At 34.6% G+C, this 18,618-nt stretch overlaps 1 protein-coding gene across 11 annotated transcripts in view; it reads right to left on the reverse strand.

The window, feature by feature from the left end:
- Prkd1 (protein kinase D1) overlaps nt 1-18,618 on the reverse strand; it is a 314,640-nt gene that overhangs the window by 255,823 nt on the left and 40,199 nt on the right. The window contains exons 1-2 of one of the 11 annotated variants that reach the window (XM_087197066.1): nt 2,826-3,800; nt 428-469 (exon numbers count right to left, since the gene is read on the reverse strand). The exons of 8 other annotated variants lie outside the window; for them this stretch is intronic. In XM_087197066.1, the coding sequence (XP_087053192.1) occupies nt 428-461 (34 nt within the window). In that variant the 5' untranslated portion in view covers nt 462-469; nt 2,826-3,800. Of the gene's footprint in view, nt 1-427; nt 3,801-18,618 lie in introns of those variants that run through there. 2 more of the 11 variants (XM_087197062.1, XM_087197063.1) reach the window with 2 other exon arrangements.

An 18,618-nucleotide genomic window follows, 5' to 3' on the forward strand; every position in this document is an offset into this window, starting at 1 on the left:
AAAAATGACATAGAAATAGGTTCGTGGAACAATGTTCTTTTTTTAGAAAAAAGCAAATCTCATATTAAATCTATAATTTTTTAAAAGGCAGAGATTATGTAGTCCAACATGTCAAGAAAAGTGTTAAAAGTGTTATCTCTCAGTACTAGTTCATCAGTGGTTTACATTTTCTTCTTTGGCATTATTTTTCATTGCAAACATATAAAAAGTTATTTTAAGATGACTATTATTAGGAACATGTTTTCATGCAAAATATAGAATTTTATTCAGAATACACTCATAGCAAATATAAAATTTAGCAAGATGATTCATGTTATTCTACATAAACCCAGGCATAAGGTAGCAGATTCACACACAATATGCTACTTTTACATAGCAACTTAAAACATTTGCTAGAATTAAAATGGGTTTTAGGTGAATAGCTTACCCCAAAGTACATGCAAGTATTCAGTGATTTTCATTTTTTTTCCTTTAAAAAAAGTAATGACATTTATTCTCCACTCTGCCCAAGGAAAACAGCAAGAAACCAAGCTTGTTTCTAATATCATTTTTATGCTTTTATGATCTTATCAAATAGCAACGACATCCATGCAGTCTGTGGTCTTCCTCTTTTATTTTGACCTACACTGTTAGTTTTTCTTTAAAGGGCTGCCACTGGGAGGGCTCTTCCTCTGAAAAACTAAAGTTCACTATCATTGCTCACTTCCTCATATCCTCATTCTTAATAATCCTCCTTGAGGATGGTTAACTTACGACGTTACAATCATGAGCTCCAGCTGATTTTCACTTCTCTTATTATTACCTAGGTGGGGCAAAAACGAAGGGAATCAAGTGAAACCCTTGGTTCAGATTTCCTCCATATTTCATGAAATCCATCAAACAAACGCCAAGATTATATTTCACAGTAAGATGAGCAAAAGCACACCTCTTCACTTGGAGCCCCTTTCCAAACACATTCATGGATGCCAAAATCAGAACCTAGGGATCGGAAGCTGCACACAGTTACATCTTGTTTTGAGTTTTTGTTTGCAAACTGTCAGTAAGATCAGAATAAACTGCATGATATGCAGTCCAATATGTATATTCTTGAGCACATCTCAATGTATCCACCAAAAAATATTCATAGCTGCAGGTGTACAAAAAAAAAGGCAGAATTATGGCTTGATTTGCCTTGATAAGCATGGCAATTTTCTGTACACTTTTCATAAAGTGCTAATCAATTTCAGCTCAAAATAGATTGAAACATCCAACAGATTGCTGCCATAGTCCACAAATGTTTGTCATTCGTAAGCTGTGGTAATAATATCAATTCTGAGAAGGGAAACTGCAACAGAACTATACCTTGTAAAAATTCCTCTCATTTGCCTGGTAATAGCCCCTGAAGAAATGTTAAGAATTATTTTTGAAGTCACATATGTTTGAATTTCCAACTTTTCCTATTATACCTAAAATGTCTGCATGTACATAGTAATAATACAAACCTATTGTAAATACGATTGTATATATAGATTATATCTAGGACTCAGTGTAATAATGATGTTAAGGAATCAAAGATCACATTTGTATTGTTTAATACTCCGCTAAAATACAGACATTAGCTCTACCATATACAACTTGTAATTGAATCTCCACAGACTTCTGCAAAAAAAGAAAATTCATTCTTCTGTCAATATATTTAACCATTAAATGTAGTGTCACTTTTTGAAAATGTTTTGTCAATATTCTAGGCTTTCCATTATTGCTATTTCACAAACACTCAGAGGTGCTAATATTCATACTAATGCACCTTTTTGATTAGCAGTGCTCTTGCCATATGAATCACTCATCTGCCCAGGATGTCTTGCCAAACACTAGTGCCAGAACTTCACTGAGGACTGTCATACTCCTACACAGGAAGCCTCTGCTCAAAACTGAGCAGAGGCTTTCCCTTTTGTAAGTGTGAGCAACAATTGGTAATGACATTTAGATTTGCGTATGGGATGCTCTCCATGGAATGTAGGAAATTAAATGAGAATAGATAACATTTCATATTTTCACACTTCCTTCTCCTAAACTACAAAAGTGATAATATATTTTTTTAGGATTAAAAACTACACAATTTGACTTTAGAAAAAAAAGAGTACTTAAAAGTTGTGACTTTAAGCAACTTCTGTGATCACCATCTGCCAAAAATTTATTGCCAAAATGAGAGGCAGTAGAGAGCAGTAGACACAGGCTCTGCAGTCACAAAGCCTGAGTTCTTACGTTGAGTCTACCATTTAGCATTGACCTTGAAAAAGTGACTTGCCCTCTCTATGTCCCAGTTTCTTCATTTATAAAGAGGGAATCCTAAATCCAATATCCTGACAATGCAATGAGGTAGTGTATACAAAGCTCTTTGAAAAGAAGGTCCTAGTCAAGAATAAATAATAAATAAATGTTAGCTGCTCTTAGCATTATCATTTGAATAAGCCGTTCTAGACTCACAGTATAAGCACTAAGGTAAGTTCTCTTATCTTACTTCATATGTATGAACTGTCGGGCAAAAGTGCTTCTGTCTACATCTCACTTGGAAATCACGTACACTCAGCATGAAATAAAAACCATGGAGCCCAAAGTTACCATCTACTACTGCAGTTAAAATAAGAATGACAAAAAGTGCATTAATGATGTAAAATCCCCTTAGAAAGGGGGTTCTTGACTATCCTGCACAAGTAGAAAATGGTTATCTTTAGCTTCTTCCAGACCTAAAACAGGAGCAGTAGCAGCAAGATTCACTGATAGAAGTTTCCATGACCTTATTCTCCTTACCTATTTATGTCTCTGGAATTAAACTAGGTAATTACCTCTGCTCAGCCATTAGATTTTAGAAGCCATTCAGGAAAACGTTTACACGTTCTGAACTTGACAAACTGAATGTGATGTTGTTTCAGGAAAGGAAATTCCTTTGTATTCACCTAACCAAAAAATAAAAACACACATTGCAGAAAAAAATTTATTAATGCACTTAGAATGATAAAAAAAATGTCAAATTGTCATAAATAATCACTTGAGTCCAAAGGAAAAGAGATGACTGTTCTGACTAAAAGTCATTTAAAATCTCCACGCCAAATACTGTATCTTCCTTTTCCTCCTTCTCTTTTACAATATTTCTATCTCATAGTTGCTATGGAACAAATCAAGGTACAAAAGAAGTCAAAATAGAAACATATGCAAGTGAATTTAAGTTACTAAAACATGCATTTACAAGTTGTTGTTTTCCTGAAATAAAATCATTTGCCAGTTTTCCTTTGACATCTGATTAGATTTTACGTAATTACACTTTTTTAAAAAATGATAAAACATCAGCACAGCTTCTGAGATAAACTGTCACCATATTGACTTTTCCAACAATAATTTAAATAAAAGACAGATAAGGGCAACAAATTGGGCAAGTCCTGCTTTACAAGTGGTTTTGATGTTAATGCTCCTTTTTCCATAAATGTAAACATTTCCTCAAGGACAAGCTTTTGCAAGTTTAGCCATATATTTAGTAAAACTTGGGTTCTAGGACAGGTTACTGATTCAGAAAAACAGCATTCCTTGTCATACTGTGTAATTTTCAGAACGCAAACAGAGAGCAAAGCAAATTCACTACATGTACAAAAAGCTTTGTATATAACAGATATTCCATATGCATTTGTGAATTGATCTGAGTAACCTTTAGCACAAGACAACTCTTTACATACTGGTTTTAAAAGTGCCTAAATACAAGACGTCTTTCTGCCATTTTTATTAGTAGTTTATACAAGTAGGGGTACACCCACCCCAGAAATGGGCAAGAGGAAAACACTGAAAATAGGGAGAGAGTATTAGAGATTATATTAATATTAATTTAACCATATCTTTATAAAAAGTATATTGTTATATATTTTATAATATGTGAATTCTATTAATAAACAAGTATATAATTATACAAAACACAAATACACTGGAAAATATTATCAAGTTTGTTTCCACTAGTAGTGTGTGTTCAAAAAATTATGAAGATCATACAAATTAGAAAACTCTTGAATCTATATAGCAGTTCTGGAAGTATGGCCTCCACTGCTGGAGGGAGTGTAGACTGGTGCAACCACCGTGGAAATCAGTATGGAGATACCTCAAAGAACTACGACTGGAAGTCCCATTTGACCTAGCTATTCCCCTGCTGGGGATCTTCCCAAAAGAATTAAAAGAATCATACCACAGAGATATATGTGCACCCATGTTTATATTGGCACCGTTTGTAATAGCTAAAACTTGGAAACAGCCCAGTTGCCCATCAACTGGAGACTGGATAAAGAAAATGTGGTTTTTTTAATAAAATGGAGTACTATTCAGCCATAAAGAATGAGAAGTTAGAGACATTTATAGCTAAATGGATGCACATTGAGGCCATACTCTTAAATGAAATAAATAGGAGACACGTGTAAATACCAATAGTCTCTCTAGTGTAATAAACTGAAAGTGTAAATAAGGACTAAAAGGTATAATAGATAATGTGAAATAGGAAGAAAAGGGGCAAAGGGGAAGGGGGAGTAGGAGGGGTCAGGGAAAAGAAAGAAGGGAATGGAATGAAATGAAAAAATGGAAAAGTGAAAAAATGAAAAAATGGAAAAAAAGTCATTGTAAATGGAGAAGGGTGGAGGGGTTGGAGGGAGGGCAGGAGGATGGAGAAAAATAAGAATCAAGATATATTATGTAAAGGTACAAATCTCCAAAGATGAATGTCATTATGTTGTATATCTAAAATATACCAATAAAATTAATTTTAAAAGAACTCTTCTTTTATTCAGACCAAATTCAAATAACTATTTCATGTATTATTAAGATTTATTTGCTACAATGCTAACATTTTTAGCAAATGTAACTGATTTGCATATTAGAATATATTTCTATCACTTGGTAGTATACATAGTAAAAGTTCCAAGACTCCTGATTAATAAGACTATAATTGTGCATATTTCAGCTGTAAATCTTCCCTAACCTTCAAAAAGAGAAAAAAACCTTAAAAACTAATGATGAAATAATAAATATACCAATTATTTATACTTGCAAAAATTTTATCCTAAGAAATTCAGTGCATTCATCTTAGACAAACCACTGAACTTTCTTAAGCCTTGTTTTTTTTTAATGTTCAAAAAATGGAAATAACAGCCTTTCTCAGAGACAGATAAATTGGGGTCAGAGAGTAGGTAATCCCAAAAGCTCAGATAGTACCAAGTTTTATCACTGTTAAGGCTGAGGAGTAATATGGTAAAATGCTTATAAAATGATGTTACTATAACAGGAGTAAATTAAACAGTGCATATGACATAATAAATAGATAAGTTGATATTATATATGCATGTAGACAAAGGCTAGTCATTCGTACAAACAAATGAAAAACAGGTAATTTATTAAATTAAAAAAACATATATTTTCATTTTCTCATTTCTGTTATTGTTGGTATAATATTTTTTGTTCTGTGCATTTTAAGTGAAAATTATGACAGCCTTGACAAAAGAATTAATTATTGTGTTAAGTGTTGTTTCCAACAAATGACATGTTTAAAGATGAGCAATTTATCTACTCACCAAAGGCAAATAATTTACTTTAGGTTGATTTTATTTATGCAGTGTTGATGTCCTTTTAAACATTATAAGGTTTATACTATCAAGAGGAAAGGTTCTATAAAGCCTTGTTGGTTTGTTGTTTCACATTTTTTTCTTTGTATATTCATAAAACCAGTAACTAGTTATTGCTACAATAATTTGTTTTAATCAACAGACAATTTCACATTTCCCTAGTCAACACTTGTTCTCATCTTCTATGATAGCTATTTCAAAGTCTATGCTCTTCAAACTTCCAAAACCCTCCCCCTTTCCTTCTCTCTTACAGAAAAAATAATAACTATCAGCACTTCGGGGGTGTGTGTGTGTGTGTGTGTGTGTGTGTGTGTGTGTGTGTGTCTTTATTCCCTGGGCCCTATTCAAAAGGGTGAAGTGAAGAGAACCAAGGGACACCAACACACATGAAAACTTGTTTGCAGGAAGAGAATGTAGCCACAAGAAACCTGAATCTTTTATAATGAGCAGTGAGTATGCCTGCCATTTGCCACACAGATACAGGGGCAATTCTCAATATCTCCAAAAGCTATTCACTATGCAAATATCCCTGAAAAGATAGTCTAGGACAAAGGAGGTCAGTGCCTTTATTTGTAAACACACCAAAATACAGAGACACAAGGAGAATTGTCTCCTTACATATGATTTCATTTGCATCTCATTTTTGGAAAGGCAAAACCATGGGAATGAAGACTAGGTCAGCATTAACCAGGCATCATGGGTGAGAGGAAAGTTTGATACAAAGGGCAGTATGAGGGCATTTTGGGGATTGATGGGACTTTTCTATATCCTGATTTGGGTGATAGGAATGCAAACCTATGCAAATATTAAAACTGCTATAACTGTACATCCTCAAAAAATAAATTTTACTCTAAATTTACTTTTAAATCTAAAAATAGCCCAGATGCAAAAGAAAAAGACAAACAGAACTTCATCAAAATTGAAAATTGCTCTGTATCAAAAGATATAAACAAGAGAGTGAAAGGCAACACATTAAGTGGGTTTACAGAGGAAATACTTACAAAATATATATACAGAAAAGGTCTAGTATCTAAAACATTTTTTAAAACTCCAATTCAACCAAGAAAAAAGAGCAAACAACTCAGCCAAAAATTTTTAAAAAGGAGTGGAATAAACATTTCTTCAAGGACATACAAATAGACAAAAACACATGCAAAGATGTTCAACGTCATTAGTCATTAGAGAAATGCAAAAAGGCCACAATAAAGTACCACTTCACATTCACTGGGATGGCTATTATAAAAACTACAATAGAGAATACGTATTGGCAGAAGATGGAAAAACCATAACCCTGGTATGCTACTGGTGAGAGTGTGAAATGATGTAGCTGCTATAGAAAATTGTTTGGCAGATCCTCAAAAGATAAACAGAAAATTACCATATGACCCAGCTATTCCATCCCTAGGTATACTCCTGAAAACAGGAATTCAAATAAGAACTTGTACACTGATGGTCATAACTGCATTATTTGCAATCACTACAAAGGAGAAACAACCCAAGTGTCCACAGATGAATTTATAGGCCAATTGTCTCATATGTATATGGGAATACTATTCAACTATGAAAAGAAATGGAGTGCTGAAACATGCCACAACACAGATGAGACTTGGAAACATCATGCTAAGGGAAATAAATGAGACATCCAAGATAGTCAATTCAGTAGTAGAGAAAGAAGATAAAGAGGTTGTTAGGGTCAGGAGACAAGAGTGAATAGGGGCTGCTTAATGACGACAATGCTGTTTGCAATGCTGAAAAACTTCTGAAGCTAGATAATGGTGACTGCTGCACAACATTAGGAATCCAGTATATTTAATGCCACTTGAATTGTACTCTTACAATGATTAACATTGATGTGTATATTTTATGCAAGATATAAATTTAATAAAGTACAGTACATAAAAATTCAAAAGTTACTTTTAAACCCAAATTCATCTCCAGTACAATTTTTCCTACTCTACTCTCTTTCCCAGTTAAAAAAAATCCTGAAAAGACTGTGTTCATTCATAGCCTCCATTCTGCTCTCATTCAGCAACCTCCTTCCTCCTAGCCTGAGGCCTCAGCTCTCTTGACAAGCTCTCCTCCAGGCCTCTGATACATCTCTGACTATGGCCTCCTTCCAAAATACTTTGCTCTCTTGGTTTTTCTTTTTTTTTTTTTTAGTATATGTCTGTAATAAATAATAATCCCATTAATCTTGGGGAATTCGTACATATACATCTTGCATCTTGATTATTTTTATTTCCCCTTCCTTTCTTCACATTCCTATCTTTCTCCTTTACCAAGTTCCCTTCCCATTTCCACAGTTAACTTCCCTTTTTCCTACCATCTCTCTTTAATTTTGCTCTTCAAATTATCTATATATTTTCCTCTCATATAACAGAGAAATCATGGGTTATTTAACCTCCTATGTCTGATTAAAAGTTTGTAAGGATGGTCTCAAGATCCATCCTTCCTTCAAACAGTGTTCTAGTTTTCCTCCTCCCTCTCTGACCTACTCTACTCAGGTTTGCCTTTTTTGTTTGTTTTCCATTTTTTTGTTTTGCTATCCGATTGGGGGCTGCTCAACCTCTGTTAATTCTTTAACTATTATTCTAAGGTTCCATTTTTTAAACCTTTTGGTCCCATGGACTTCCTTGGTCTGTCCATTCCCTCCCCCTAAACTTCAGTTAAACTAGATGTGTTTCCCAAATCTACTCCTCCTTTCCTGTCCTTTTCTCAACAACACTAGCCAGTCAATAAATATGTGAATAATGACTATTTCCAGATTATTAATTGATAACCATATAACCAAAGAAGCTGTTGAATGCATGTTTGGGCTTGGTGATTAAAGCACTTTAGTTAGCTTTGAATTATTCTATAAGTAATAGTTTATTGTGTTTTCTACCAAAAATAAACAAAACAGGATAGTTTAGGGACAAGTGACTTCCCCTGAATATTACCTACTGTTTTCTTGTGTATTCCACTTGATTCATGATCATATATTATTCTACAATTCTGCCAAAGACTTAAAGTTCATTCCTAAGTATTTGTTCTGTAGAAAGAATTATGGCCAAAAATAAATAAGTTTCAATTAAAATTATTCTAAAAATTTTGTTTTATCTTCAGTTCTTTTTTTAGCTGTAGTAAAATACATAGAATATAAAATTTAGCATTTTAACCATTTTAAGTGTAATGTTCAATAGTGTTAAGTATATTCACTTTATTGGGCAACCAATCTCCAAAGTATTTCCATCTTGCAAAATGGAAGCTCTACACCCATTGAACAACAGTTCCCCATTTTCCCTCTCCCCAAGGTTTGACGACTACCCTGTCACTTTTTGTTTCGGAATGGGACTGCACTACATTTCCTCAGTTATAAATGAAATCACACAGTAGTTGTCTTTTTGTGACTGGTTTCTTTAAAATTACCATATTGCCCTCAAGATTTATCCATGATACAGTGTGCATCAAATGTTCCTTTTTAAAGCTGAATAATGTTCGTGTGTGTGTGTGTGTGTGTGTGTGTGTGTGTGCATGTTTACCCACTCATCCACCCATGGAATTTGAGATGATTCTACATCTCAGCTACTATGACAACATCTCCAGTTTCTATTAATAACAGATAATTTAAAACTGATATCCCAACCTTTAAGTACAAAGACATAAAAGTTTACATAGAAAGTATTTTATCACATATATATTTATTGCTTTTTTCTTTATATATTATTTTTAGATGAAATTTTATCTTTGCAATTCACACATTCACTAACAGACATATGTTTAACACAATCCAAACATGTTGGTTCTAAAAATGAATATTCATTCACTTTATTGACAAAGTAGCTCTTTTTAGCTACATTTAGAAGGAACTTACTTTGGGAAAAAAAACTTGTTTACTGATCTCTGAATTAAATTTGATTGACATATAAAATACTTTATTTCATTCATGAATAGGTAAGCAACTACTAGTTCTTTGGGGATATACCCAAGGTTTGCCACCCAACTTTGGACAGTCCAGAGACAGTGCCTCCAAAATTCAGAACAAAGAAAAGCAAACTGAATAAAAGGAGAACACAATTCACAGTTATGAAACTTCTGCAATCTGTATTTACTTCCTGATCTCAAATGCATCACTGTCAGCATCTGACCCCGTTAGGTAGCTGATAAGAGGATTTTGAAGGCCAGCAGATTTTATTTTTAACCTTCCCATATGGTTGACCTTCTCATTGCAATGTGAGCATCATTTACAGAGATGATCATCAAATGGAAGCTCCCATCCTAAAATGTTTGGATAATTTGGTCAACTCAGAAATGATGCTCAGTTAAAGAACAATATGTGCAGTATGATTTCTTTTTTCCTTAAGAGTCTGTTCATAAATAAATTTTAAAAGGTCTGCAAAGCTATAGACAAAAATGTCCAGAGTAATTTACAAATCTTAGAATTAAAAGCACTTCTTTCAAACTCTACGTAATATTCTTCTTATATAAAAAAACTTTAAAAAATAACCATTGTTCATAAGATTTGCAATCAGTTAAGTTTTATAATGTAAAATATATCTGATAATTAATATCTCAACTTGAAAACTGGACTAAGAAATTAATAGCATTTCACAAAAAATATTAATGTATGTTGATGCACTAATATTTCAAGTCTAATATAAGGAATACTAATGATCACTCAAGGTAACATTAATATTATTATATGGTTAAAAATCAAAAGGGATACAAACTATTTTATCTGAAATTTGTGGTCCACAATTTAATATTTTCATGAATTTTGATTGTAATGATAGCAAAGATTATTTTCCATGTATAAAATGTTTACATATAAAAATAACAAAATTATCCATCCAATCACCTGTTAAAAACTGTTAAAAACAGTTCTTTGTAGGCTTTCTTCCTCAGTTCTGAGAAAATGAAAAACAGCTTTTTTTATTTCCATGAGATGAGCTTTCAATGGGCATCACAAGGCAGATAGTGTCATTTTCTTGACATTTTTGGTCTATTCATTCAGAGTAGTATATTTTTTAAGGAAACTAGCTCTTCATTCATGTTCCTTTGTAAATTCCTTTTTATTCAGTATTGAGGAATTGTACTATGTTCCGATTATAAAAACGAAGAGTATCCAAGACTTGTAAAAATAATTAAAACTAAAAACTGCATCATCTCCTAGAAAAACTTAAAAATAGTATTTAGCAAGGTTAAGCACAATTCCCCACCCCTAAGTAGAGGAATTCAAATCAAAATACACCCTTCTCCTGATACAGTGGTTGGAGAACGTTTAAAGAAATACCTGAGCTATAAGAAAATTCTCTCTGGCAGCCACAAAGGCCCTTCAGGCAGCAGTGCAGTGTAGCTGGCAAGAACTTTTGAACATGGAATTAAGTGAGAAAAGGATGGAAACAGACTCTCAGGTCAGATATATTGTTGCACAGGGAAAAAAAGTTTACTGTAAATTGTAGCCTTTGGCAAACATTGTTCTTCATTAATATTCTAGAAATGAAAGGAATTTTAAAGTAAACCTGGTATATTCAAGTTTAAATTTCTTCTATACCCAGGCATTTTAAATGCTTAGCAATAGCTGCCAAAATTGAAAAGACATGAAACTAGAATATAAATGATTTCTATTATCTCTAAATGTAGATACACCCAGACCCACACAGAATATAGTAAGATTCCAGATTAAAGTAACTACTTCCTACTATCTCTCCCATCTCTTCCCAGACAAGGGAAACAAAATCATACATCCACTAAATTTGTGGCATTGTCTTTTATGACATAACAATCTGGAGGAAGAACTCATCAATGTGTTCAAATGAACAAGTTTATTTTCAAAGATCATATTTAGGAGAAAGTTCCTAGAAGCATACTCAACTATGCAATAAAAAAAATTTACTCTGTGCCTACCACCATCTGCTGACACCCTTGCAGCCAACTCTTTTCATATAATAAGTCATACAAGCCAAGAAAAGATCTTCAGCAGGACGTAACCACACCCACTCTAAATGTATACTCCACAAGATAGACTTCCACAGATTTCAAAGCTCTTTCGCAAAGAACGAAAAGTATACTGAACAATTAATTACTTCTGTTAGTTTTTTCCCTGTTGGTTATATTTAGTTTATCCCACTATTCTCCAGATTGGTATGTGATGATAAAAAATAAACCACATCATCGTTGTTCTTCCTTCTCTGGTGGTAGGTGCTGTCATTTTAACACAAATGATTGACATTCAACATGAAGCAGTTTTCTGGAGAGGAACTTGTGCACCTCTCAATGGCACATCTGGTGGCTGCAGATGGTGTGGATTAGCATAATTTTTCCAGCAATGATGTGCCAAAAGTGTAACATAAAACAAGACTTATGCCTGATGTCAACTGTTGTTACTGCCAATGTATAGGATCTTCCAAAGATGATTCTAATGCTATATCTAACGCTATCTCCCTAAAATTTCAGGGAGAAAAAAACCCTATGGAGCAAATCTGACTGCCCTTGGGATCAGATCTGTAGTGAACTAACTTCTATAGCAACCCAGTGACACTCTTGTTTCCCTTCCTCTTGTACACAAATGATCAAGTCTTCTGCTAGGGGTGCAACAGGCACAGGACAGGTATGTGCCCTATATAATGTTTGAAGATTTTATCTGTTATCATATGTGTCTGGGGGAGAGGGATGGATATTCAATAGCAATGCTCCTTAAAGAACATCAGACAACCGATCTGCAAGGTAAGGATCAAGAAGAATACAATGGTAAAACTGATCACCTAATCTACGCAAGAAATAGCATCAGGCTCTATACCAGATACAACGAGATAAGGTATAAAGCCTTTCCGCAGTAATTTTAAATCAAGAAGAAAAAAGTTTGAGCTATTAATATACAATGCAATGCCATAATTGATGCAAGTCGAAGTCTGTAAAGTCTTGAGGCAATGTGTAAATGTTACAAGTGGAAAAACAGTAACACAAGCAAATCCATAGAAAGACATATCAACTTTTACAAAGAATGGATACAAAGGCACAACGAACACTGTACGTTTCAAACCTGGAGCAAAGGCTGTATTTTAAAAAACACAAATACGTTTAAGGGAGGGAAAAACCCTCACATCTAAATGGTATAATTTAAGGTTAACAGGACAGAAAATCACAAAGAACATTTGTGGAAGTCTCTAACATTGACATAGACCACAAAAGGTTGTATAGGAGAGCAACAGAAATAAAACGCCACATAGCAATGAAACAACAAAAAAAAAAAGCAAGAAGGTTATAGAAAGGAAAGACATACCACACAAATCAGAAATTCGGCCCCTAGGTAAAGTGTAATTTATTATTATTGCAACACTAAGTTATTTATAGCTCACCTCATTTCAAAGTCCCTGGGATTTTTTTATATATATTCAATCTTATTTCTAAAATGATTTAAAAATAGTTCACTAAAAAGTATATAACTTTGAATAAGGTGAAAATAACTTACTGATTAAAGCTCAGCAAAACCAGTTCTTTACTATGTAATTGGTGATAAGAATGTAAACTTTTGAAGTATCTATCTTCTATCCTATGAGCTCTTTTCCTAATGTGTGTAAATACCCATGTTCCATGTTTGAGTTTTTCTTTGGTTACTAAAATTAGTACTATTGGTCCTCTAATCCTTAAGCCCTTGGTACAAGTTCTTCAACTCATTTTAATTTTAATTCAATTTAAAAATATAAACACTGCTAGTTACTATGACCGAAATGATCATTTTAAAAGTTACATTTCTGATCTAAATTTAAAAGTCTACTTCAAGGGCTGGGGATTTAGCTCAGTGGTGCCGCCAGCTGCTTCACAAGCGCAAGGTCTTGAGTTTGATCCCCATAACCAAAAAAAAAGTCTATTTCAAAACCAAAATTTTGATTAACCTTTGTAGTTCCAATGATTTCTATCAGTACTTCTTCAGTAATAAACAACTATGAGAATTTGGAATTTTTATTTTTCACTCACACTAAAGAAATTATATAAAACAACAGCTAATATAATTACTTCTTTATTCTAGTACTGGGGATTGAACCCAGGGCCTTCCCACTGAGCTACATCCCCAGAAATCTATTTTTTTTTATTTTTGATTTTTGAAACAGCATCTCATTAAGTTGCCCAGGATGGGCTCAAACTTGCACTCTTCTAACCTGAGCCTCCCAGAGAGCTGGGAAGAACTATAACCATTCTTCATGAAATACTGTTGTTCACATTTTGAACTTCTTTTTCTAAAGTTTGATCCATGTGTGGAAGTGACAAGGATATAGGGTAATATATTTAAAAGGAAATGACAGTATCATTATTACTATGTAATTGCATATCTAAAGACAGAGAAGCAATGAAAAGACCACTACATAAGTGGTCTTTTCTTCTTGATGAAAAAATAAATAAAACTATTTCTTTATTTCTACTATCAGTTTTGTGTTTATAAAAAATTATCCCAGGGGCTGGGGATTTAGCTCAGTGGTTCTGCCACCTGCCTCACAAGCACAAGGATGTGAGTTTGATCCCTGGCACCAAAAAAAAAAAAAGTTTTGGGCCGGGGATTTAGCTCAGTGGTTTTGCCTCCTGCTGCACAAGTGCAAGGACCCGAGTTTGATCCCCGGTACCAAGAAAAAAAAAAATTATCCCAGTTTCCTCATCTGCAAATAGAGGCTGAAGCGCCTAATATATATTCTGCTACTTCCTTCGAAAAAAAAAAAAAGTTGTTAGGAAAATCAGACAAGAAACCAATATGCTAAGTGATTTTTCTCATGAATAAATTCAAATAAATCAAAGAAGGATTTTTCAAATGGAGAAAAGGGTATAATTTAAATGCTAAAGGCTGCTAAATGACAATTCCATCCTTTACAAATGCATTTTGAGCATTTAGAAGATAGTGCAGTGAGAGATGGTGTTAAATGACTTCTTGTAGAAAAATCACTCAAAGACCCTTTCATTCATACAAGAATTTGTAAACCATCTACTCTATGCCAGACATTCATCCAGGCTCTGAGGGTAGAGAAGGAGCAGAAACAAACAGTGTACTTGTAAAGTTCATATTATCATAAAGGAGATACTTATTAATTAAAGAATCCCACAAATACATGCAAAATTACATTATGGTGAAATAATCATGTGTAAGTACCATAGAAAAGAAGTCATACAGAAGAAAAACCCAAAGATCTATGATACTTCATCATGAAATAATTAAGATCAATTCACTGCAAAAACTACTTACTTGAAAGTTGAAATAACATGTCATAGTTAATCCCCCCAAATTACCAGAAATACAAAAGTATACCTTAGGCTCCAAATTGAGACTAACCACTTGGAATATTCCAGGTTTTAAGGAAATTCTAATCTGAGGTAAAGGCACTCATAGATGAATTTCAATTCTATCCATTCCTATTGACTCTTCCAAAGTAAAACCTCTGAGCAAATTTTAGCTCTGCAAAATATGAGAAATCACTAAAGTTAAAATCCTTTCCTTGTCAATTCTCTAATGAGATTCTCAAATAGTTTGTCCAACTTTATTATTTTAGGACTTTCTTAAAATCCTTAGGTAACTACACTATTGATAGTACCATCATAGTACTGTCACAGTACTGTCATAGTACTGTGATACTTTTGCCAATATTTTATTTAATTTAGTTCTCCCTAGATATCATTCTCCTTTCCTCAGACAAAGCAAGGAGATCTTAGGGTCTGGTATGCTCAGCTATTTCAAATGTTTTCTTTTTTCTCACTGTCAAAAAATTTTATTAATTTATCCAACCTTTTATAATTAAAGTGATGAATCTCTGAATGACATTTTTGAAAGAAGAGTCCCATCAAATAAAGAATGTCTAGGCTGTTCCACTGCTCCCAGCACGCAGGAAGGGGCTTCTGGGCCACCATACCACTGCTCCCAGCACAGAGGTAGGGGCCTCCGGGCCGCCATTCTACCACTGCCAGCACACAGGTAGGGGCCTCTGGGCTGCCATTCCACCGCCCCCAGTGTAGAGGAAGGGGCCTCCTGGCCCCCATAGCACCACTCCCAGCACAGAGGTAGGGGTCTCCAGGCCAGCGTTCCACCACTTCCACCCCAGAGGAAGGGGCTTCTGGGCCCCCGTAGCACCACTTCCACTGCAGAGGTAGAGGCATCTAGGGAGCCATTCCACGGCTTACAGAACAGAGGAAGGGGCCTCCTGACCACCATTCCATGGCTCCGAGCCCAGAGGAAGGGGCTTCTGGGAAACCATTCTACCATTCCCAGTGCAGAGGAGGTGAGCCGCAGGGGGGCCAACAGCCCACCCCCCCCACCAAAATGAAAAGATACGTAAATAAGTCTCAAAACCAGACTTCCAGATCACCTACAGCAACCTCAAAGGGAAATGAGATGGAACACTCTAATACTCAACCACCTGGACTTCCTGAAATGGAAACAAAAGAGGATCTGGAAAAAATGAAATCAGAAATAATTTCTCAGATAACAGCAGAGATTGTGCTCATAGTGAAAGACATGATTGATAAATCTAGAGAGGAGCTGAGGAACATGATGGAATCCCAACATAGGAAACAAATGGAATCCATAAAACAGATACAAACAGATGTGCAGGAGATCAAAAACTCCATTGAAAGTCTACACAGCAGAATGAGCCAATGTGACGGTAGAATTTCAGATATAGAAGATAAGATTGCAATTACTGACCAGGTAAAGAAAAATTGCTTCAAAATTGTAAGGGAACATGAGAAATCAATCCAGCAGCTGCCAGATGATGCAAAGAAGCATAACACAAGACTGACTGCAGTCAACGAAGACACAGGAAAGAGGACAGATGACATAAAAAAAACTGTTAACAGAAGTAATGGCAGAAAACTTCCCAAGCAGGAGAAAAGAACTTGACATACAGATAAGGTAGGCACATAGGACTACAATTAGCCTTGATCAAAAATAAATCTACACATAGGCATAAAATTGTTAAGATTCAAGAAAACCAACAGAAGAACAATGTTCTACAAGCAGTGAGAGAAAAGAAACAAATCACATACAAAGGAAAGCCCATCAGAATCACAGCAGACTTCTCAACACAAACCCTCAAGGCAAGAGAAGCTTGGAGTGTTATATTCCAAGACCTAAAGGAAAACAACCTCCAATCCAGAATGACGTACTCTGCAAAACTATCTTTCAGAATTGATGGAGAAATAAGATACTTTCATGACAAAGAGCACCTTAGGAACCTTATCAATACCAAACCATCACTCCAAAAAATTTTAGACAATATCCTAGAAACAGACAATGAGGATCACAACACCAGGATGCACAGCAGAACGAATCCATCGGGTGCGACAAGAAATTAAATGTAAAAGGGGAGAATCCAACAAAAAGAAAAAGTCATGACAATGATAAGTCAATACGTATCAGTTATAACCATCAATGTTTTGTTTTGTTTTGTTTTGTTTTGTTTTGTTTGGTACCAGGGATTGAACTCAGGACCTTGCACTTGCGAGGCAGGCACTGGAACCACTGAGCTAAACCTCCGGCCCCATAACCATCAATGTAAATGGACTCAACTAATTAATCAAAAGAAATACACTGGCAAAATGGGTTAAAAAGCAAATTCCAACAATATGCTGCATACAAGAAACACACTTAAATGAAAAAGAAACTCACAGACTGAAAGTTAAAGGGTGAAAAACAATATTCCATGCAACAGGAATCCCAAAAAAAGCAGGAGTAGGTATCCAATTGGCAGATCAAGTGGATATCAAACCAACACTGATTAAGAGAGCCAAAGAAGGAAACCACATCCTTATAAAGGGAACAATCCAAGAGGAAGAGATGACAATCATAAATATATATGCACCAAACGCTACTGCACCCAACTATATAAAACAAACATTAATGGACATGAAAAGTCATACAAGCACTAATACAATAGTAGTGGGGGATATCAATACCCCACTCTCACAAATAGATAGATCAACTAGACAAAAAGTAAGTAACAAAATACTAGAACTCAAACTCCTGAAGAAATGAACTTAACTGATGTTTACAGAGTGTTCCAACCCACTAAATCAGAATACACATTCTTTTCAGCTGCACACAGGTCCTTCTACAAAATAGACCACATACTCACTCATAGAATATGTTTAAGTAAGGGCAAAGGAACTGAAGTTATTCCTTGTATATTATCAGACCATAGTGCGATGAAATTGGAGATCAACAGCAAAATAAATCGAAAGAATTTCATAAACACATGGAAATTGAACAACACACTTCTGAATAACCAGTGGGTCACAGAGGAAATTAAAGAAGAAATCAGACAGTTCCTTCAATTAAATGACAATGACAATACAACACATCAGAATCTACGGGACACAATGAAAGTAGTCTTAAGAGGGAAATTCATAGCAGGGAATACTCTTATTAGGAAAACAGAGGGAGCCCAATTAAACAACCTGATACTGAACCTCAAGCTTCTAAAAAAAGAAGAGCAAGACAAATGCAAAGCTTATACAAGGGAGGAAATTATAAAGATCAGAGCACAAATCAATTCAATGGAGACTAAGAGAACAATACAAAAAAATAATAAAGCCAAGAGTTGGTTCTTCGAAAGAATAAACAAAATTGACAAAATCTTTAGGCAACCTTATCAGAAAAAAAGAAAGAAAAAGCCCAAATCCATGCAATTAGGAATGAAAAGGGTGAAACTACAACAGACCCAGTAGAAATCCACAGGATCATCAATACCTACTTCCAGAACCTATACTCCAATAAGATGGTAAACACAGAAGAAATGGACAGATTTCTAGATACATATGAATTAACAAAGTTGAACCAAGAAGACCTAAAAATTCTAAATGACCCAATATCAATCAATGAAACTGAAAACATAATTAAAAACTTATCAACTAAGAAAAGCCCAGATCCTGATGGCTTCACTGCTGAATTCTATAAGACATTTAGAGAGGAACTACTGCCACTAATGTTTAAACTCTTCAATGAAATTGAAAGGGAAGCAATACTCCCAAATTCATT

The sequence above is a fragment of the Heterocephalus glaber genome, unplaced genomic scaffold, assembly GCF_053883595.1.
Source record: "Heterocephalus glaber isolate CG9 unplaced genomic scaffold, H.glaber_assembly_v1.0 deba00001662, whole genome shotgun sequence".
Classification (NCBI taxonomy): domain Eukaryota; kingdom Metazoa; phylum Chordata; class Mammalia; order Rodentia; family Bathyergidae; genus Heterocephalus; species Heterocephalus glaber.